The sequence below is a fragment of the Salmo salar genome, chromosome ssa26 (genome assembly GCF_905237065.1).
Source record: "Salmo salar chromosome ssa26, Ssal_v3.1, whole genome shotgun sequence".
Classification (NCBI taxonomy): domain Eukaryota; kingdom Metazoa; phylum Chordata; class Actinopteri; order Salmoniformes; family Salmonidae; genus Salmo; species Salmo salar.
Genome location: NC_059467.1, coordinates 15832872 through 15856267, shown reverse-complemented (window position 1 = coordinate 15856267; position 23396 = coordinate 15832872). Strand labels below are relative to the sequence as shown.

General features: G+C 43.7%; 2 protein-coding genes across 3 annotated transcripts; one reads left to right on the top strand and one right to left on the bottom strand.

Moving 5' to 3' along the window:
* The first annotated feature begins 1216 nt into the window (after window positions 1–1216).
* On the top strand, window positions 1217–8521 carry dpep1 (dipeptidase 1). The gene is made up of 10 exons (XM_014175488.2): window positions 1217–1652; window positions 2299–2425; window positions 2683–2815; window positions 3161–3311; window positions 3844–3913; window positions 4375–4551; window positions 5418–5502; window positions 7166–7241; window positions 7590–7725; window positions 7956–8521. The coding sequence occupies exons 1-10, from the start codon at window positions 1525–1527 to the stop codon at window positions 8145–8147; spliced, it is 1275 nt and encodes a 424-aa protein (XP_014030963.1). The 5' UTR covers window positions 1217–1524; the 3' UTR covers window positions 8148–8521.
* A 404-nt stretch (window positions 8522–8925) lies between these two features.
* On the bottom strand, window positions 8926–23168 carry LOC106587253 (putative solute carrier family 22 member 31). Of its 2 annotated transcripts, XM_014175486.2 has the most exons (9): window positions 22676–23161; window positions 20137–20240; window positions 19788–19942; window positions 14867–15035; window positions 13850–13995; window positions 12243–12351; window positions 11847–12061; window positions 11415–11526; window positions 8926–11202 (listed from the first exon to the last, which is right to left on the bottom strand). In XM_014175486.2, exons 1-9 carry the CDS (start codon window positions 23063–23065, stop codon window positions 10758–10760), a joined length of 1845 nt encoding a protein of 614 aa, XP_014030961.1. In that variant the 5' UTR covers window positions 23066–23161; the 3' UTR covers window positions 8926–10757. The 2 variants fall into 2 exon arrangements, with proteins under 2 accessions (XP_014030961.1, XP_014030962.1); XM_014175487.2 differs by lacking the exons at window positions 13850–13995; window positions 14867–15035 and having other exon boundaries at window positions 22676–23168.
* Between the last annotated feature and the right edge of the window lie 228 nt (window positions 23169–23396).

Here is a 23396-nt window from a genome sequence, read left to right as displayed (position 1 = left end):
AGAATAGAATAAAACTTTATTGTCCATCCAGGATGGACATTTTTCTTTGGCATCACCTTCATTAAAAGAATCACATACATACATATATTCTTACACATTTAAACCAGTCAGTCCATCATGTTGCATGCACTAACAACATAGAGGACATTAATACATTCACTCACAAACGACCACTGACCCAACTGCACTAGATAGATAAGTACATATACCGATACAATTTACTTTGCATTTAGTAGTCCAACAGCACAAGGAACGAATGAATGTTTGAACACATTCTTCTTGGCCATGGGTATTCTGAAGAGCCGGCCAGAGGGAAGCCTCGAACTGAGGGTGTAGAGGGTGGGAGGGGTGACAGCCAGGGCCTTCTTTTTGATTGGCTTGTGGAACAGAATGCTCAAATGTGCTTGTGGTCGACCAATTACTTTGCTGGTTCTGTTTACTATTCTGGTCAGTTTGCTTTTGCTCCTCTACTCTCAGATTACCATACCAGACTGTCATATTGAACATGAGGATGCTCTCCACCAAGCTGCTGTACACCCTCTCCAGAACATCCTGGCTAACCCCAAACCCCTTTCATTTCCCGATTAAGAACAGGCGTTGGCTTGCTTTTTCTTAAAATTCCTATTCCTCCAGGCTCTCTTTATCTCAGTTACGCCCACCACATCTTATCTATGGAATGCCAGCTGTAGGTTTTTAGGCTCCTCTCCGTTCACACAGACATTTCATAGAACAGAAATGTCTTACTATTGGTTAAGTATATAATCGTTAACTATTAATATTTTTAAAAAATCAGGTAAATATGTCATTTTTCTATCACACCTGTCATATGCAGGTATTGTGACTCAAATATAGATGTATTTATATTTTTAGATGTATAACAGTGACTCCACTCCGAGTAGAGCAAAGGTTAACCCATCTGATTAAACTTCCCCTGACCCCTGACCCCGTCCGACCCTCAGCACATATTGTTGATGAGGTGCTCTCTGCAAATATTTATAACACATTTTTATAACATTTCTTATTTGAGTGGTCATGTCATCATTGGGCACTTTCCAATGTTAATCCACATCTATATCATTACTGGGGTTGTCTTGCTTATGGATTTCAAACTTGAGGGAGTTGTACTGAACGTTACACATTAACCAATATGCTTAACTTGATGTGTTTACTTTACAACCAAAGAGATAATGACAGAGAAACGGAGGAGGCATAATAAACTCTCTCTGTATTTGAGCCTGACCCACAAAGAGACACTTTGGGAACAGAGGAAGAGTTCGGAGGGAACACAGAGAACTGTGAAATCTGAAGAAGCACCAGACAGACTAAAGACAAACTAACTTAGTGTCGGCTGAGAAATGTATTGAAACAAGTCAAAATACACTTTTTTTGAGTTATTAACAAACAGAGTTAGAGAGAAAACCATAGCGGCTGTAGTGAACCAGAGGCTGTGAACCAGAGGAACAAGTCCAGGTCAGGCTGGATCCGCTTGTGTGTTAGTTAGGGTGTAGTGAGCGAGAGTAAGAGATGTTGTCTGGAGGTAGTGTATGGGGGACTCTGCTGGTACTGTCCTGTGCTCTCAAACTCTCCTTGACACAGGATGAACACATGAACAACGCACTGAGGCTAATGTCAGAGACACCACTGATTGATGGGTAAGTGACTAACACATTTTTCTCTCCTCATAAGACCCTAGGATGGGTGATTTTGAATGTTTAAACCAAAATGAATCTTTTATAATACATTACATCTACACATATTTGATGCATACTGTAATGTTAATGGCACAAAACACGTACCAATGTAAGGTGTGTATTGTGTATGTAAAGACTGATGCTGGAGATGAGAAGCAGGTACGGGGAGTTGAACATTTAATGAGGAACGGACAGGTAACAGGACAGGAACAGCGTCAGCACACGGGTAAACAAGGACATATGACAATCAATGCAAAAGCGGGGAACAGAGCGGGGGACCAGACAGATATAGGGGAGGTAATGCCAGAGGTGATTGAGTCCAGGTGAGTCCAATGATCGCTGATGCGCGTGATGGGGGGAAGGCAGGTGTGCGTAATGATGGTGGCAGGAGTGCGTAGTGCTGGGGAGCCTGGCGCCTTCGAGCGCCAGGGAGGAAGAGCGGGAGCAGGCGTGACAGTATGTGCTTCGATAAGATTTTGGAGGCTGTTTTTTAATGTTTCAAGATGGTTCTGTCCTAATGTACAGTTAAATAAGGGCTGTGTGTTAGCAGCACTGACTGGCCTGTATGAATAGTATCCTGCATTGATCTCTCTGTCTGACTCCACAGCCATAATGATCTGCCCTGGCAGTTGAGGATGAAGTTTAACAACCAGCTGAATAAAGTGGATCTGTACACCCTCAACAACACACACACCAACATCCCCAAGATCAGGGAGGGACGACTGGCAGCACAGGTACACACACGCACCCACACAAACTGACAAGGACTCACAAAACGGTGTATGTGAGGGTGGTTGATAATAATACATGTATTACATCAGGGATCCTAGATTCAGCCACGAGTCGATTTCTTTTTCTTGAGCGGATGGTCGGGGGGCCAGAACATAATTACAAATAATTTGAAGACTGCAAATTGACCGCAAGAAGCCCGCCAGTTGGGGAACTCTGTATTACCTAATAAACTGATCAAACGTTTACTGTCCACTTGCAGTTCTGGGCAGCATATGTACCATGTGACACTCAGTACAAAGATGCAGCCAGACAAACTCTGGAGCAGATTGACGTCATCCACAGAATGTGCATGAAATACCCAGAAGCCTTCATGTTTGCTACTAGCAGCAAAGGTGAGAGTCATCTACAAAGAAAAGTGTAATCAAAAGTTATACAGTAAGGGCTCTACTCAATATGTAAAGTGAAAGTGTCGTAGATTCCACAATCTACATTTAAAGGTCATTTCCAATTGAGCCAACATATGCAGTGTTTACCGGGAATGCAGTCTCCACTAACGCAGGAACATTGCCTTTAAATTTCAATCACACTGTAGAGCTGAACATCCGCAATACGGATTGAATGGAGCCATACATCTGGTTATGAGAATGAAACCCCTTTAGAACACTCAACTGTGAAACACCATAGATAACCGAGTTTTATTCACCCACCTGTATTATCAAGTATTTCTTTTACCACAGATATCCTGGATGCCTTTAGTCAGAACAGGACAGCCAGTCTGATCGGGGTGGAAGGAGGACACTCTTTGGACAGCAGCCTGGGCACCCTGCGCACCATGTACCACCTGGGGGTCCGCTACCTCACCCTCACCCACAGCTGCAACACACCATGGTGAGTAGGCTCTGCTACCCTGCTGACGACAGGGCCACCCTGGTCTGGGGACTAGGTGCCACAGATTATACTTACTAAGTGACAAGGTGATCAACATTTTTTTGTAGTACTTCATAGTTGCGATTCCTAAGTATATCAACGCTTTACGCACCATATGATGCTCTATCAAAGAGCACATACAGCTAAGATAGAAAGGACAAGAATGTAAATGAATGAGACAACAGGTAACAGCTGAAACTGCTTATTAATAGACAACAACAAAAAAGACTGTATTTCACTGAATTCTGTGGTGGGGAAAATAGGGGATTCCTGTCGCCACCTGTTTCAGAGGTGTCATATTCTGGGAGAGTCGTCTAAACAGATGGGCTAGCTAATCAAACCATGGCCCTGGACAGACTACAGAGCCTAGTGAATCCCCCAGCCCCTCACTGACTCATATCATGTTAGCAGGATATAGGAGAGTGGAAGGGAACGATCACTTCCAGAAGCTGGCCTGGTGTTTTACTGTGGTTGTGTGTGTTTTCCCCCCCAGGGCAGATAATTGGCTCGTGGATTCGGGAGCCGAGCCATCGCAGCACAATGGACTGTCTGAGTTCGGCAAGGTTGGTCTATCACACTGAGCCACACACACATTACAAATACCCACTCATAACAAAGGTCAAATCTATGATACTTTTTGGGGCATCTTTTAGTACTTCTGCTTCTGAGTTTAATTGGAAATCAGATATAAATGCCTGTCATAAACATAGGCAATATTCCAAGTAAATATTTTTGTCAAATGAGTAATTCCTCAGAATCTATTGGGTTACCCTCAAAGACTCATTTTCGTCTAGTTTGCCTTTAGATGTTCATTTGTTATAGCGTTATGATATCACTTGTATAAAACACACTGGATGAAAACATGTTCATTCTCTTGATCCTAGCTACAAACCATATCATTAGGTTTGATAGGCTGAATGAATCACATATATAATTGTCTCTATAACACCAGTAGGGCGACACAGTAAGAGGGTCATTTCCCCGGTCCTGGCAGAAACATATATAATTTTTTTTCACCCGACAGCAACTGATATTTGAGATGAACCGCATTGGGATGTTGATTGACTTGGCCCACGTGTCAGAGAAAGTGATGAACCAGGTTCTAGAGCTGTCCAAAGCCCCAGTCATCTTCAGCCACTCCTCTGCCTACGCTGTGTGCCCACACAAGAGGAACGTCCCTGACGACGTCCTGAGGAAGGTGGTGAGTGAAGGGGAAAGGGCCAAGGGGATAGTGGATTACAGAATACATATGAGGAACTTGGTCATTCCTTCTCCTTAGACCTCATCCCTTCCCCGAGGAGGGTGGCGAGTCAGGGGATAAGTGTGAGAGACGAGGGGATAGAGAATTGGGAGTCGGGTAGTGAGAGGAGAAGGACTAGGGGTGCAGCAGAGTGAGGGGATTGGAGGGTGAGGTGTATAAAGGAATTGGACCTGAGATTGAGTGGTGAGTGGACATGTTATCGGATGAAGGGGTATGTGACAGGGGGGATAAGGGGAAGGACATGGATTGAGAGAACAGACAGGGAACTGAAAAGAGGTTTAAGAGTGAAAAGGAGGTGTCTGGGTATATAGGCTGAGGGGAGGATGAGAAAGGGCTTAGAGGAAGGTTGAAGCAAAGGCAAAGAAAAGTAAGCAATAAGACTGCAACAAAAAAATGTGGTAATGTCTGCAGTGATATTAAAACTACAATGATATCAAAAAGAAGTTGGAAAAGCCATCCGATCTTTCCAATGCCTTGGAAAACAGACACAAACTAAAACGTTTTATTACATTATTAAACCCAGCTCACGTCAGAAGCATTTATTGTGAAATCTCTCAAGCTGACAATAGCTTACAAACAAGAGTCCGGGAAACATTTTAGCTATTCAGCTGTAAGGGCCCATAAAACTACAGATAAAGGAACATTGTGTTTCTGTATAGCACCATAAAATGTTAACAACAGAAGATAAAAGCCCAACTGACTACACCAATATGGTAGCTACAGTTCTTCATCGTAATGGTTAGTGAGTTAAGTTTATAGTTCTGACTTATCATACAGTTACGTGTCTGCGTCCTTTTTCTCACCAGCAAGACAATAAAGGAATTGTCATGGTGAACTTTTACAACGACTACGTCACATGCAGCAATACAGCCAACCTATCACAGGTGGCAGGTGAGTAGCTGAGTCATGGTCATCGCTTTTATCATTACTTTTTTACTCTCCACCACTCACTCACCCAACCTTGTCTCTCAAATTTTTATTATACCGTTTCTTCAGAAAGTATTCATACCCCTTGTCTTATTTCACATTTTGTTGTGTTACAGCCTGAATTCAAAATGAATTAAATAGATTTTTTTTCTCACTCATCTACACACCATACCCCATAACGACAAAGTGAAAACATGTTTTTGTACATTTTTGCAAATGTATAAACCATTTACTGAAATATCACATTTACATAAATATTCAGACCCTTTACCCAGTACTTTGGTGAAGCCCCTTTGGCAGCGATTACAGCCTCGAGTATTGACGCTACAAGCTTGGGACACCTGTATTTGGAGAGTTTCTCACATTCTTCTCTGCAGATCCTCTCAAGCTCTGAGGTTGGATGGGGAGCGTCGCTGCACAGCTATTTTCAGGTCTCTCAAGAGATGTTTGATCGGGTTCAAGTCTGGGCTCTGGCTGGGCCATTCAAGGACATTGAGACTTGTCCCGAAGCCACTCCTGGGTTGTCTTGCCTGTGTGCTTAGGGTCGTTGTCCTGTTGGAAGGTGAACCTTCGCCCCAGTCTGAGGTCCTGAGTGCTCTGGAGCAGGTTTTCATCAAGGATCTCTCTGTACTTTGCTCCGTTCATCTTAGCCTCGATCTTGACTAGTCTCCCAGTCCCTGCCGCTGAAAAACATCCCCACAGCATGATGCTGCCACCACCATGCTTCACCCTAGGGATGGTGCCAGGCTTCCTCCAGATGTGAAGCTTGGCATTCACGCCAAAGAGTTCAATCTTGGTTTCATCAGACCAGAGAATCTTGTTTTTCATGGTCTGAGAGTCTTTAGGTACCTTTTGACAAATTCCAAGTGGGCTTTCGTGTACCTTTTACTGAGGAGTGGCTTCCGTCTGGCCACTCTACCATTAAGACCTGATTGGTGGAGTGCTGCAGAGATGGTTGTTCTTCTGGAAGGTTCTCCCATCTCCACAGAGGAACTCAGAAGCTCTGTCAGGGTGACCATCAGGTTCTTGGTCACCTCCCTGACCAAGGCCCTTCTCCCCGGATTGTTCAGTTTGGCCAGGTGGCCAGCTCTAGGAAGAGTCTTCATGGTTCCAAACATCTTTCATTTAAGATTGATGGAGGCCACTCTATTCTTTGGGACCTTCATAGCTGCAGAAATGTTTTGGTACTCTTCCCCAGATCTGTGCCTCAACACAATCCTGTCTCGGAGCACTACAGACAATTCCTTTGACCTCATGCTTGGTTTTTGCTCTGACATGCATTATCAAATAGACAGGTGTATGCCTTTCCAAATCATGTCCAATCAATTGAATTTACTACAGGTGGACTCCAATCCAGTTGTAGAAACATCTCAAGGATGATCAATGGAAACAGGATGCACCTGAGGTCAATTTTGAGTCTGAAAGCAGAGAGTCTGAATACTTACATAAATAATGTATTTCTGTTTTTAATTTTTTTTAACTATGGGGTATTGTGTGTAGATAGAAAAAAATATTTAAATCAATTTTAGAATAAGGCTGTAACGTTAAAAAAAATTGAAAAAAGGAAGGGGTCTGAATACTTTCCGAATGCCCTGCATATTCACCTTTCTTTTCATGTTCAACCTAGATCACTTTGACCACATAAAGAACGTGGCTGGACACAGTATCATTGGTTTTGGTGGAGATTATGATGGAGTGGGCAGGTGAGTCGAATGAATTGACCTAGGAGTTATTCACCTAGTTACAATAAAACACCAATGAACATGATTGAGCAAAGTGTATTATCTTAAAAGGTGCTAATTGTAATATACCAGTAAAAAAATATAAAGTCATATGTCTGAGTAGTTTTTTTTTTTTTTATAAAAGTAATGTCTGAGTAGTAGTATTTAAAAAAAATATCAAAAGTCATGTCTGAGTAATAGTAGTAAAATATTTTATAAATGTTTTACATGGAAAGAAACTCATTCTGCTGGGGGAGGAGTGCAGAAGAATTGCATAATATTGGCTTCAGTTTGACACACAGACCCCTCTGTACCTGTGCTGTCTGTCAGGGTACCGGTGGGGCTGGAGGACGTGTCTAAGTACCCTGCTCTGGTGGCAGAGCTGCTGAGGAGAGGATGGACAGATGCTGAGGTGAAAGCTGCTCTGGGGGACAACCTGCTCAGAGTGTTCAGAGAGGTGGAGCGTGTGAGTACTACAGTAAAAGTTACACACTGACCTCTACAGCTTAGTACCATTCACAACACCACTGTTTCCACAAGATTGACATCAACACACAAGCCTTCATAGATCTATTTAAAAAGGTCTGATGCAATACAAAATACAGTGGCATACACACAGAGATTACAGGCATATTTAATGCACTATTTGGTCCAGTGCTTTGTTACCCTCCCTGACTCTGAACTCCTATCTTCCAGGTACGAGACAGCCTGAATGGTACGGCTCCAGATGATCTGCCCATACCTTATGAAGAAGTGAAAAACGACTGCAGGACCAGCTATGGCTACCCTGTCCCCAACCCAGACAGTGCTGGGACGATTCTCTCCCTCAGCCCTCTGGCCCTGGTACTAACACTGACTCTGAGTAGCCTGCTGTCCTGGTCTCTATAAGCCCCCTCTACATAGACCATGCTGGGTGTGATGGTATTACCACCCCTTGTCTATGGCAGTAGGCTTCCCAAGGCATAGTAAGACCTTACCACTTGAGTTCTGCGGTCACTTCATCTTTCACAAGTTATATTGGTGATGTAGTCCATGAAGTGTTTGAAGGATTTGTACATAGTAACGTTAACATTACTAAACCAGTAAATTATTCTGAAACAGTGTTATACACATCACTGTTGACCTTATATCAAGTAAATCCATGACCAGGCTACTTTACATTTTAGAGTTTAAATTGAACGGTTAAATGTGGCCCTCAATAAACAAATAATCAGGAAAATTGTGTATTTTTGGGGTATAATAATAAACATCTAATAACTCTACCATGTTGTTTTACACCTTTCACTGCATTACTGACTTTTTTTACTTCAGTGTTGTACCATGAGCCATGTGACACAGGAAATACTAAACTGACCGCAAAGCTTTCAGAGGGGAGTTTATGGTTGATAGACAACAGTGAGCATCCCAAATAATTGATAGGCTGTTCCAGATGGGATTTTCTGAAGCCCTGACTGAGACAACTGCTCTACTTCCGTCTTCCTTTCTCTGTTCTTATACAGCCCTAGTCACGGAACACTGTCCATTGAGCACAATTTACTTCATTTTGACATAAACAAACTCAACGGCAGGTTAGAACGGTGTTTCATTCAACAAAACAGTGTCTATTATCCCATCTGGCTCAATCATTCTGAGAATGCTGTACAAACAGACAACCTGAACTAGGCAATGGTGTGTTTGGACTAACTCCAAGCTATTTTATTTACACTGAAATACATTTCCAATTCTTCAAAATATAAAAATCTGACTTTGCTGATAATCAAACATAACACACAGTTGAGAAAGACAAATGGTGGATTTTGTACATTCAATACATTTATAAGAGAACGGCACCATCTTGTGGTAAGCATTGTATCGGACATGAAGCACAGGGCAGAACTCAACACATTTTCAGTTTAGGACATTCAAATGTACTGTTTTAACAGATTTAATTTTTGAAAAGTGAGGCGAGCAAGCGAAAAGTAAAAAATTAGAAGTGGCTCAGCTTCAGAAAAATACTATAGCAACTTCAGTTCAACACCCAGTGACCTCGTTAAGACCCCATTGATGTCAAAAGTGGAATAGCATGAGAGACAGTTTTCCATAATCTGAAAGGAAGTTGTGTATCTCTTTACTTGATGCTTGAGGACATTTTTATTCTATTTATTTTTCTATGAGACATGTGAAGAGGGGCAAACAGTAAATCAACATTGTATGGACTCAGCTTCCTCAGCTTCCAAATAACTCAATTTGAACTTTCGAGAGTCAGACAACTTATTCATAGCTGAAAATAATAATACTTTGTATATAGAATTTAATATAAGTATTTTTAGAAGGACAGAATATTGTCCGCTGTGGGGAAAAGTTGAGCAGTTGCATTTATATTTTTTCCAAATAAACTTACTGTACAGGGGGGCTATGTTCCCATGCAAGCAAAAGAGAGGGGGATGAAAAAGGAAGAGCGAATGAGTTAATACAAGTGTAAACATCCTATCCAACAATAATGTAAAACAGTTCCACAGCCAGGCCAAGAAGGGCAACAAACCTCAAACCACAGTCAAATACCAAAGAGAGCAGTGAAATGTGGTTTAATAGTTGATCAAATGTATTTAATTACTTCTAGAATGTTAAGTATCATGTCCTAGCAACTGCCTTCTTTGAACAGGAAAGTTCACAGTTTAAGGCAGAGAGATGGATGTGATACAACTAAACACAATTTGAGGTAAAGTCCCATTTGAAAGGTTATAATGACTCAGAGTAGAGGTCATGACCTGTTCACATTTCAATAATTAACAACTTTGTTCCTGGTGCAAATCATGTGACAACATCTCATGTTCTTAAACCATGTCCAACAAGTGGACAGGATGAAATGACCTTTCATTGCTTAGGTCATATTATCAGTGACTGATAGTTCATTGAGTCCCCCCCCCCAAAATCAAACAATTAGCCAATACATTCCAGTTTGAACCAAACTGACTTCTATCTCTGAGTTCCCCTCGTTGAGTCACCAATGAATCAGATTAAGTAACAGCCAGGACCCTGCTCTCTCTCTCTTTGTAGTCACAGGCACAAGACAGCAGTAATGAAAAGCATGAGTCAACAATTAAGTGGACAAACAACGCTTGTCAAGTGAGCCTTAGTGGTTAATAAAGCCACAGCTCCATGCTGCACAACCTGGAGAAGAGAGGGTGTTAACACCGTCTAGAAACAGCAGATCTCAATCAGTACAAAAACAAAGGACTAGCACACAGTCTTTCAGCAGAGTCTGTGCAAGCACACACACATCGTTTTTTTTTAAACACTTGGCACAACAACAAATAAGACTGACACAGTAAATACACACATCTCCAACTCCAAGAAGACCCGTCGTTCAGAGCGATACGAGTCTGGACCACACTGTCTCAGTCTGGTGAAAGGGAACCAGCCAGCTAGCCCAGGATGATATCAGGGAGAGATATCCAGTGGGTTGGAGGTGAGGTCTCTCTGTGGGAGAGGAGGATGGATGATGGTAGTTAGAAGCTGCTAAGATAAGTCCTCTCTTAGTGCCTCTTCCTCCAGTGTGCAGTGCACCTCGCTGTTGGAAGGCAGCAGTGGGGACTGGGAGGGCACAACGATCTTATAGGGTAAATCGTCTTTGATGAGCATCTTCCTGGTGGCGGAGACCAGGCGGGAGTAGTTATCAGGGTTGTACTCGGAGGCTCCACGCCGGGTATAGAGCAGGGGCAGGTTGTCTTCACGAGACAGGAAGAGAGGGGGCCGTCGCTGGCTCTCCCCGTCCTTCAGGGAGTCGGGTAGCGGCTTGCGCTTGCTCTCCGGCAGCAGCATGATGGACAGCACCGAGAGAACGGCGAAGGAGGCGAAGATGACGTGGTGGAGGAAGTAACCCCTGTTGTTCTGGAGCTCCATCATAGAGGAGGCAGCCATCCCCATACAGCCAGACGCTAGCACCAGCCCCAGACAACCACCACTGAGACAGAGCGAGAGAGAGGGTCAGGAGAGATATAGAGCTCACTAACATTGTCAAGGGCACCTGACCCAGCATTCTGCATTTTGGTTCAGACACACAACCCACATTTCATATGCCTCCCTCAGACAGACAGATGTCCACATACATGAAAAACAAGCACAGACAAACTAATGGCAGTTTAGTGTGATCAGGACAGTAGACATAATACTTACCGGACTACGGTGGGCATGACCTCACTGGCGAAGAATGCACTGAGCATGGCCAGGGCCTGGGAGAAGAGGAGCCCCAGCACAGACAGCCCCAACACCAGCACTCCATGCAGATCTAGAGAAGGACAAGGACACGTCTTTCTGATGACTCACTAAACTAGGCAAACTAGGAAACAGGCAATGTAAAACAAATTGACCTGAAATCACCTGAATAAATCTAATGGCCAATCAGAATCATAACAGTGACATCATTATGAATGAGGTCATCATGGCAAACCTATGGCTACTGTATGAGGAGAATAGTTACTAATGAACCATGTACAGGGGTTAGAAGACTGTATGAGACCCTGCAGAGGCACTTAAATATGTGTATAGAAATAGTATAGCAACATAGCATCATCATCATAGCACAGATATAAAACAGGTTAAACCTACACTGTGTGAGGGCCAGCAGCAGCAGTGAGGACAGGCCGGTGATAATGGCAGACAGAAGCAGGATACCACGGCGACCAAAGCGGTTGACGGACAGGCAGAGGAAGATACACCCCAGAGCTCCAGTCAGCACACGCAGGAAGTAACTAAAGTAGAAGTTGTGGGAGTAGCTGTGGAGGTTCCTGATGAAACAGTACTGGATGCCTGTGCCTATGAACCTGGAGCAGGAGAGTTAGGAAAGGTTAGGTCCTTGGCCCAAAACATGAAACTTACTCTGTCCAAACAGTACTGTTAAAAGCAGCTGCGGTAAATGGTAACATTATCATTCCTCGTGGCTGTATTGTTCAGTGGAGGGAGTCATATAGAAGGTCATAAAAGCTGTGTTAGATCCTAACTCACATAGTAAAGCTAAGGATGAGGCAGTTCCTCCAGATCACTCGGGTGGAACGCAACTCCAGGACTGAGTGGTAGCAAGGCTGGGTATAATCTGGGTACTCCGCATCTATCTCTACAGAGAAGAAAAGGAGAGGGGGGGAGAGAAGGAGAGATATGAGCCTGCATTCACACTTCCAATACCAAAGCCAAAGGGCACTTGACCCAAACGCTGTTCACTTGGTACAAACATATAACCCACATAGGAAATGTCTCTCCTCGGAACCTGTGCCTACTATTAAATCACACTAAATGGAACCATTCAGTCAGCCTAGCGGTTAAGAGTATTGGGCCAGTAGTTGAAAGGTCTCTGGTTTGAATCCCTGAGCTGACTAGGTGAAAAAGCTGCCGATGTGCCCTTGAGCAAGGCACTTAACCCTGATTGCTCCTGTAACTCGCTCTGGATAAGAGCATCTGCTAAATTGCCAAAATATAAAATGTCATGTGTATTGATTTGGACTAAGGTAATTCCAGTTCGCGATTTAGTACACTACGGTCATATTGAAATGTCCAACAAACAAAGAGCTCTTATCGTGACTACCACAGGAGAGCACATCTGTTGGATGCGCTCACTCATTAAGTGACTGGCTGCCTGTGAAAGGTGGGGCTGTGAGAGAGCTCAGTTGTCTAGCTGGCACAGGTAACCAGGCACACCTCTGAACCATCTCAGAAATGTCCAATGCTACGTGCACCTCAAACAAAGTTCACTAATATTGGATATGAGGGAATGCTGTGAGTGGACTGGATGGGTTGTTTGTTAGGTGTTGCTGTGCTGATTGTGGATGAGTGAAAAACAATAACGTAACATATGGGGAAACCGGGGCGTTTGGATGTATTACCCAAAGCATTAGTTAACCTTGTAGCTGTATTGTTAGAGGTAAAGATGAAGATTGTTTGTTTGGGTCCCAGGCAGGTGTTAACCCTGCCGAAATGAAGAGAGTAGGATAGAGAGTACAGCTACCATACACACACACACAGGCAGAAGAGACTGTCTAGAGTGTAGCCTGTTTGCCAGATATCCTTTCTCTCCACTGGTTGGGTTACACCACAGGGGTAACAACAACAAAAAAGTAAATCAGCTTCAGTGTAAAACACTGGAGCGAGAGAGGGCTATGTCTTAGCTATAAACTCCAGGCTTTCAGTTGCACTCGTCTGCCAGTCTGATACACCTGTTGGTTTGTTGGTTTATTTGTCAACGCTTCGCAACAATGTTGCTACTAATCCATGTGATCAATGACACGAGCGGTTCCAACAGATTCAAGACGCGACATTGAGCGGTAACACCGGCGATCGATTGAAACACCTAACGAACTAAGCATGCTGAAAATAAACAAAACTTCTGCAAAGAGATACACACAGTCAAAATTACCGCGTCAACCAACAGCTCTCACAGAGCGGAAGAGTCATTTTCATTTCCTCCTTCCTGACTGCTGATGCGCTCTTAAAGTGGCAGCACACCGTAAAGGCTCCGTGCAGGATTTCGCCGCAACCGATTACACTACCAAAGACTGCAGACATTATTCATTGACACAGACCAGCTAAAAGGGTCAGGATAGTGTGGGGGATGATGATACCTGAGAGCAGGTTCTCCGCAGGGTAGATGTCCTCACTGAGATACACTCTGTTTCTGGTGGAGAAGCTCTGGAGACACCTCTTAGCCTGGTGGATCTGACCTGTGGCCAGAAGCCAGCGGGGAGACTCGGGAAACACTGATGGACAACTGAGGGGGATACGAGAAAACAGGAATATAAAAACACACCTCTCTCCATCCATGACTCTCTTTCTCCATTCATGACACTCTCTCTATTTCCTGTCCTTCCACAAAAATGCATAATAATTATAACAAACATCCCTCTTTCTCTATCCACGCCTTTATACGTTCTGTCCCATGACATAAACAATATACACTATACCAGGGGTGGGCAAACTTCTTGGCTCGACAGCCACATCGGGATTTTGAAATTCAACAGAGGGACGCATTTTTTGGGGGACCAATTGTTTGTTCAAGTCAATTTGCGGGGGCCTCCATAGTTGCGCAGCGGTCTAAGGGACTGCATCGCAGTGCTTGAGGTGTCATTACAGACCCGGGTTCGATCCCAGGCTGTGTCACAGCTTGCCGTGACTGGGAGACCCATGAGGCGGCGCACAATTGGCCCAGCGCCGTCCGGGTTAGGAGAGGGTCTGGCAGGCCAAGATTTCCACTCTAGCGACTCCTGTGGCGGGCTGGGCGAATGCATGCTGACCAGGTCGCCAGGTGTACGGTGCTTCCTCCGACACATTGGTGCGGCTGGCTTCCGCATTAAGTGGGCATTGTGTCAAGAAGCAGTGCTGCTTGACTGGGTCGTGTTTCGGAGGACATACGGCTCTCGCCTCTCCCGAGTCCGTACGGGAGTTGCAGCGATGGGACAAGACTAACTACCAATTGGATACCACAAAATGTATGAGAAAAAAAACAACAATTGTAAAAAAAAAAAAGTCTTAAAAAAAATAATAATTGTCTCGCGGGCTGGATTGAAGTACCCGGTGGGCCGTACTTTGCCCCCCCTTGCACTATACTGTGTTCACACAAAAAATGCTTATGACAGACTCACCACCAATAGGAGAGCAGCAGGAGCAGTGGCAAGGTAGCCACTGCCTGAAGAACTGGCCAATCACGACACAGCACCACCAGCCCTGGCAACAAGAGCTCTGCCACGACGGCAAAGAAACCACTGACCATTTCAACCATGAGACGATGGGGAGGATCACACAGCTCCAGTCCTGGAGAACACACAAAGGGAGATGCAGAGAGGATGAAGAAAGGAGATAGAGGAAAGAGAGAAGGAAAATGCAACTAGTAGCCTGACTGACCATAAAACTATTTGTGATCATTTGTGTGGTGTGAAATTCCTCTCTACTTTGACCTAAACTCCAATGCACTCAGCAAAGAATTGTCCACATACAAACACACCAGTTCACACAATCACAGGAAGGTTACAGCAAGAAAACCCCAACCCCCTAACAATGGAACAACATTGGGGAGGGGACAACTCTTGGCCTAGGGGTGGGCCTAGCCCAGAGAGCCTTGAGTTACCTCACACTCAAGCCATCTCAGAGAGGGAGGGGGTGTAAAGGGGGAAGGAGAGAGTCAGTGAATAAGTAATGCTCAGCTTGGCTCAAGGCTGTGTGTTCCAACCAGTGCCCTTTGAACCCTAACAAGACAGCAGTGCAACAAGATGGCACCCAGTTACCCGGGTATCCGACCCCCAACACGCAGTCAACCCCTAACCTGTCACCCTCCCCGATCCCTTTAACATCCCCCAATCACTTTTCCCACCAGTGATCCTTGATGTTTATTGGCAACAGAGGGAAACCCCCAAGTGAGAAATCCAGAGGCTAGGGGTTGGTGTGGGATCATAAGGTAAGGACTTTCTAACCCCCATAGCAGCAATAGAGGGCTATGGTCAACCTGGAAGTAACAAACATAAATCCGGGACTTTCCAAATAGTATGACATGTTACGTTTCGTATGGTATGTATTCATTTGTGGCTATGCATCATCCATTTCGTACAATATGTTATGAATTGCAATTCGTACAATATGTTACGAATTTACAAAACTTATATGATACGAATTCCAATTTGTTGTAGCTAATGTTAGCTAGGTGGCTAACTTTAGCTGGGTTAGAAGTTAAGGTTAGGAGTTAGATTAAGGTTAGGGGAAGGGATAGCTAACATGCTAAGTTGCAAAGTAGCTTAATTTTTTTTTAGAAAGTGTTAAAATCAAAAGTTGTCAGTGATGAGATTCAAACACACAATCTTTGGGTTGCTAGATGTTGGGCATTCGCGTTATACGCCCACCCACCCACCCCGCTTTTGTTTGCCTTAAGTAACCTTCTGTCTTATGTAACCATACCAAACATAACATACTAATTTGAGTGTCTCGGATTTACTTATACTATGTTATGTCGAGTCTATGAGACCAGGTTGCTATGGGAAGTATGGGGGAATGCCACACAGCCTTTTTTTTTTACAACATCAATATGTATTTGTTCTCAATGTATGGACGTGAAACTGGTAACAGTTGTGAAAAAAGTCAATAGTTGGAAGAGTTGCAGAGTTAATTGAAAATAATGCCATTGTTGATTAGATACTTTTTCATTAGACTACTTTCTCTTTAACCATATGGACAATATTGAGACACAAAAAATTAAAACTATATATGAATACAGTTATCCAAGTATAAATTACCAGAGTTACGATAGATTACCAAAATGACTGAAGATTCCCGTAACTTTGGTAAATTACCAGTAGCTTGGCAGTACTTTTAGAAGAGTGCAAATGACATGTAGTGGCAGCGAATTGTCTCAGTTCCATTGATTTCTATACAATATTGGCGTGATTGATTAATCTGTGTGCGCTATTGATTAAAGTAGAACAAGCTAATCAATTTCAGTCTGGAGTGACCGTTTGGTAACTGTTGATGGGTGAGCAGTTAAGGTACTAATTTAGCAAAATACAATGAATAAAAATATAAACGCAACTTCAAAGATTTTACTGAGTTACAGTTATTATAAGGAAATCAGTCAATAAAAAAATCAATAATTAGGCCCTATTCTATGGATTTCACATGACTGGGAATACAGATATGCATCTTTTGATACCTGATACCTGAAGAAAAAGAAAAAAAAGAAATGTAGGGGCATGGATCAATATCTGGTGTGACCATCATTTGCCTCATGCAACACGACATCTCCTTCGCATGGAGTTGATCAGGCTGTTGATTGTGGCCTGTGAAGTGCTGTCCCACTCCTCTTCAATAGCTCTGTCAAGTTTCTGGATATTGGCAGGAACTGGAACAAGCTCTCACACACACGTTGATCCAGAGCATTACAAACATGCTCAACATGTGACATGTCTGGTGAGTATGCAAGCCATGGAAGAAGTGGAACATTTTCAGCTTCCAGGCATTGTGTACAGATTCTTGTGACATGGGGCCAACATCAGGTGATGGCGGCGGATGAATGGCACGACAATAGGCCTCAGAATCTCGTCACAGTACCTCTGTGCATTCAAATTGTCATAGATAAAATGCAATAGCGTTCCTTGTCCGTAACTTATGCCTGCCCATACCATAACCCCATCGCCACCATGGGGCACTCTGTTCACAACGCTGATATCAGCAAACTGCTCGCCCAAGCAACGCCATACACTCTGTCTGCCATCTGCCCCGTACAGTTGAAACCGGGGTTCATCCGTGAAGAGCACACTTCTCCAGCATGCCAGTGGCCATCCAAGGTGAGCATTTGGCAACAGCTCTGGTGGACATTCCTGCAGTCAGCATGCCAATTGCACTCACCCTTATTAAAACTTGAGATATCTGTAACATTGTGTTGTGTGACATTTTAGAGTGGCCTTTTATTGTCCCCAGCACAAGGTGCACCTGTGCACATGCCATTTAATCAGCTTCTTGATATGCCACATCCGTCAGGTGGATGGATTATCTTGGCAAAGGATAAATGCTCACTAACAGGGATGGAAACAAATTTGTGCACAAAATTTTAGAGAAGTAAGCTTTTTGTAACTACGGAAGATTTCTGGGAAATTTTATTTCAGCTTATGAAACCAACACTTTACATGTTGCATTTATATTTTTGTTCAGTACACAAGTGTGATGTGTGTATAGTGAGTTTTTTTTTAATCTATTGTCTTCAACATCAGGACTTATTTCAGCATATTGATATGAATTTGGACATTTAAAACTGGTGTTTTGACACCATGACAACAGGAAGCAGCAACAGTATTTCTCAACTTATGTTTTAGTAATATAAACTCAGCAAAAAAAGAAACGTCCTCTCACTGCCAACTGTGTTTATTTTCAGCAAACTTAACATGTGTAAATATTTGTATGAACATAACAAGATTCAACAACTGAGACAAACTGAACAAGTTACACAGACATGTGACTAACAGAAATTGAATAATGTGTCCCTGAACAAAGGGGGGGGGGGGTCAAAATCAAAAGTAACAGTCAGTATCTGGTGTGGCCACCAGCTGCATTAAGTACTGCAGTGCATCTCCTCCTCATGGACTGCACCAGATTTGCCAGTTCTTGCTGTGAGATGTTACCCCACTCTTCCACCAAGGTACCTGCAAGTTCCTGGACATTTCTGGGGTGAATGGCTCTAGCCCTCACCCTCCGATCCAACAGGTCCCAGACGTGCTCAATGGGATTGAGATCTGGGCTCCTCGCTGGCCATGGCAAAACACTGACATTCCTGTCTTGCAGGAAAGAACGCACAGAACGAGCAGTATGGCTGGTGGCATTGTCATGCTGGAGGGTCATGTCAGGATGTGCCTGCAGGAAGGGTGCCACATGAGGGAGGAGGATGTCTTCCCTGTTATGCACAGCGTTGAGATTTCCTGCAATGACAACAAGCTCAGTCCGATGATGCTGTGACACACCACCCCAGACCATAACGGACCCTCCACCTCGATCCCGCTCCAGAGTACAGGCCTCGGTGTAACGCTCATTCCTTAGACGATAAACGCGAATCCGACCATCACCCCTGGTGAGACAAAACTGCGACCCGTCAGTGAAGAGCACTTTTTGCCAGCCCTGTCTGGTCCAGCGACGGTGGGTTTGTGCCCATAGGCGACGTTGTTGCTGGTGATGTCTGGTGAGGACCTGCCTTACAACAGGCCTACAAGCCCTCAGTCCAGCCTCTCTCAACCTATTGCAGACAGTCTGATCACTGATGGAGGGATTGTGTGTTCCTGGTGTAACTCGGGTAGTTATTGTTGCCATCCGTTACCTTTTTTTAAATGTATTTTTTATTTAACCTTTATTTAACCAGGTAGGCTAGTTGAGAACAAGTTCTCATTTACAACTGTGACCAGGCCAAGATAAAGCACAGCAGTTCGACACATACAACAACACAGAGTTACACATGGAGTAAAACAAACATACAGTCAATACAGTAGAAAAAATAAAAGTCTATATACAGTGAGTGCAAATGAGGTAAGATAAGGGAGGTAAGGCAATAAATAGGCCATAGTGGCGAAGTAATTACAACATAGCAATTAAACCCTGGAATGGTAGATGTGCAGAAGATGAATGTGCAAGTAGAGATACTGGGGTGCAAATTTACACTTGCTAGTTATCTACGTAAATGGCTGAATTAATAAGGAGACGGGGCATCATATAGTGTTAGCTTTCTTCTGTGTTTGAGATGTCAAAGCCCTTTGGATGACTTATCTGTACAGCTGCCCCTGCCATCATGGACAGTTGCTGCTTTGCGTGATGCATTGTTGTCTCTACCTTCTTGCCCTTTGTGCTGTTGTCTGTGCCCAATAATGTTTGTACCATGTTTTGTGATGCTACCATGCTGTGTTGTCTTAGGTCTCTCTTTATGTAGTGTTGTCTTTTGTTATGATGCGTGTTTTGTCCGATATTTTTATTTTATTTAAACTGCCCTTTTAGGCGTGTACTCAGGAGTGAGCGGTATTAGTAGGGTAAGTCAAGTGTACTTACTGGCGAGGTAAGAGGAGAGGAAGACCCCAGCCAACATGGCGCCCTGAGACAGGCGTAGCAGCAGAAACACTACAGGGCTGTTGGACAGACACACAGCTACTCCTAACAGACTGGACAGAGACACAGACAGCAGGAAGCCCTGTTGACGACCCAACCTGAACATAGAGAAAATAATACAGTTAGAGATATATAGCTTCCCATGCACACATATTAAAACACTCCTAACAGCCTAATACCATTAATAACATACACATGAAATATGTATGGTGAAATTAATACAATTGTAGTTTACAATTATACAAACATACAACAGAAACATCATGCACACACAAAATGGGGGGGTAGCTACCAGTCACACATTGTGCCCAGGAGGACATATCCCACAATCCACCCTGTCATGAAGCAGATGTGCTGCAGAGGAATCTTCCAGTAGTCACCACACACTAGGTTCCACTGTGGAGTAGAGACAGAGAGCGAGATGGTGAGTCATTCCACCTCAAAAAGAACAATAAAACCCATGAGGCGGCACACAATTGGCCTAGCGTCGTTCGGGTTAGGGGAGGGTTTGGCCGGCTGGAATGTCCTTGTCCCACCACACACTAGCGACTCCTTGTGCTGTACGGTGTTTCCTCCGACTCATTGGTGCAGATGGTTTCCAGGTTAAGCGAGCAGTGTCAAGAAGCAGTGCGGCTTGGCAGGGTCGTGTTTCGGAGGACGCATGGCTCTCGACCTTCGCCTCTCCCGAGTCCGTACGGGAGTTGCGGCGATGGGACAAGACTAACTACCAATTGGATATCACAAAATTGGGGAGAAAAAAGGGGTAAAAAGATTAGCATTCCTGAAACATTATTTGTTGAAATATAATTGAATTGGCCATTTTAAATGTACAGGATTCATATAGTAACTATTTGGTTGCAATCAATTAGCTTAATTTCTCAGAGATAAAATAATGTTTCAGGAAGGCTAATCTTATCTGTTTCTAACTACAGAAACGATTTCAGATCAATCTGAGATGGCGGGTTGTCATGGCTTTCTGAAATGACATGGAATGACCCTTTTGCCACATAGTTAGGAATGGAGTAAAAGAGCCAAGTCAATGGAGCCACTGAAATAATGACATAATGGGTGGTCTATTTCTTCGTCCAGGATTGCATTTCCAGGGTAGAAAAATTCCAGGGGCAGATTGAGCATACCCTATTTTTAAGGACTGTTAATAAACATGCTTGGAAAATGTTTGAGACTGTTTGAAACTGAAGCTCCATTATCCCTTATTATTATAGAAGTAAGAATTATAGGTCAGTGGCACACACACACACACACACACACACACAGACACACAGACACACACACACAATTGAGGGCAATGGAAATCCTTGTGCGAAGGAGGAGGAATTCAGCTGTGTGATAGATATCATCTCCTGATTGAATAAGAGTGACTGCAGATAGGTTTATCACATTAGAGCCACTGCACTGTTTGGTTTCCAGTGCCTTCCACCATTCTTCACCCTACTCGAACGCTTTCTTTCTTCCTCCCTCCCCCATCTCTTAATTTCATTGGCTCCTTTTCCCTCCCTTGCTTCATCCCTATCATCCCACCCCTTACAACTCAGGGCCAGAAGGACCTCCATTCCTGCTGTATGATGTTGATACCCCTGTGGGGACATGAACAAATGTCCTGTGACATCATGGAGAAGGAAAGCCGGAGGGGGGGGGGTCAGGGCTGGTTGCTTCCTATCGCCAGGGAAACATGCGCGAGAAAATACACCACATCAGGGCTACTGTCTGCCTTGTTGAATTCCTGTACAGCCCGCACACTCCGTCTCTCTCTCACACACACACACCAGTATTTGCCTTGTGTCTGGACATTAGAGTAACTGCTGATACTTTTGTTTACTAAGATCCCGTTCCAGTATTTGCAGTGGGATGGGCCTGCCCCTTTTTTGATATTATAAATGGGCTGGTGAGGCTTGTCCAGGTGCAATAAGTCAACATTTAGTTAACTTTTCCCAAGAAGCAAAACAGGACAACGTTAGAGAGGCATTGACTGTACTAGTCTGAAATAATAATATAGGCCTAGTAGTAAGAAATATGGAAAGGGTTCCCTTAGAGCCAAATAAATTCAGTTGAACTCGAGTGTTCCTTGGTTATGAGATGGCTAAGGGTCAGTACAGAAAGATGAATTCTCATCCTAAGATTGACCTCTCATTTGCTCTGTTGAGGACATATCTTCCCAGGAACTCCATCAGGGTGGAAGAACACTGTTGTCCCTGCATTTCCTGTTGTGCTGCTATCATCACATAAACACACATTCACCCATATTCCATGGCTCTGCACAGCAGTTTCGTAATGTAATTATTATATAAAACAGACTAATGTGATCTGATAAATAGTGCTAATAGGATATTTTTTTATCTGGTAATCAAATTCAGCACATAACCAAAACACCATGTATCCTAGAGTTACAAACTCTAAAGCATGTTAACCAACATCAGACTTGAGCAATGAGTAGGCCTAACAGGGCATGCCGTGTCATCTATTGATGTTATCTAGTAAAGGCCTATTGATGACCGACTCTAGCCCCAGCAGTCTGTCTGGGACAAGATCAATTAACACAAATGGGAATTCAAAAGTTGCAAACCCCGAAGTTATAGGCTAAACCCAAATGTACTTTGAGTAGCGACTTTGAAAGGATGAATAACATTCGACAGGGCTTGGCATAGATATTTACACATTAGCTTGAAAAGGCTGCTACTTCTAAACCAAATTAGGTAAGGTAAATGCGTCGTCATAAAAACATCACTAGTACACGAATGATTGCTAATCTGGCAAAAGCACAAACTCTCCAAAAACAACCACCAACCATCGAATCCAAGTATATATTTGTTTACCTCTGTCACGTAGTTGCTCTGAAGCGCCGCAGCTTGGTCGTACTCCCATCCTCTCGTGCACGGCACTATCTCCTTTGGAATGCGGTCTATGAAGTTGGAGACGTTTCTAGGGTACTTGTAAAGTTTACAGTGACTCAGTCCAGAACCATTCACCCACGGTATGGCAAAATTGAGATAGCCTTGTCTGGAATAATTACTGAAAAGAAAACCCGAAGGTAAGAGGGTCGGGTCGGGTTTACAGTGGTACGACCCGGGAATCAGGGTGTAAAAAACGTCGCAAAAAAGATTCAGCATCACAGCAAAGTTCGGAAACCAGCTGAATATGGAAACAATTCTGTTATATCGTCCATATCCACCGATTTTGGTATAAATCTTCGTTTCAAAGTTCATTGTTAGAGACAATGCCGAGACAGCTGTTAGTCAGTAGTTGGACATCCACACACACCGCTGGGCATGGCAGGACAGGCTAGATGAGATAGCACAACTCCAGTCAAGTGGGCAGGTCGGTGAGTAACCGAAATGTCATTGGTGGGAAGTCTATCTGCTCGTAAATCAGTGTTCGTACGCACTGTAGCCTAGACCTATTTGGTCAATAGAAACGCTTGTATGATTTCAAATGGTTACCCTCTTCATATCTGGTTCATAAGTAGCCTACTATAAATACTTCTGTGTTAAAAAATATAATGGCATCTACTGGTCATATTGCATGGCAAAAATAGCC

Excerpts from the sequence above, each read along its gene's own strand:
- dpep1 (XM_014175488.2), top strand. The coding sequence starts at position 1,525 with ATGTTGTCTGGAGGTAGTGTATGGGGGACTCTGCTGGTACTGTCCTGT. Across the intron at positions 2,816-3,160 it reads GTTTGCTACTAGCAGCAAAG|ATATCCTGGATGCCTTTAGT; the intron begins GTGAGAGTCATC and ends CTTTTACCACAG. Across the intron at positions 4,552-5,417 it reads ACGACGTCCTGAGGAAGGTG|CAAGACAATAAAGGAATTGT; the intron begins GTGAGTGAAGGG and ends TTTTCTCACCAG.
- LOC106587253 (XM_014175486.2), bottom strand. The coding sequence starts at position 23,065 with ATGAACTTTGAAACGAAGATTTATACCAAAATCGGTGGATATGGACGA. Across the intron at positions 12,062-12,242 it reads CTCATCCTTAGCTTTACTAT|GTTCATAGGCACAGGCATCC; the intron begins GTGAGTTAGGAT and ends CTCCTGCTCCAG. Across the intron at positions 11,527-11,846 it reads GCTGCTGGCCCTCACACAGT|ATCTGCATGGAGTGCTGGTG; the intron begins GTAGGTTTAACC and ends GTCCTTCTCTAG.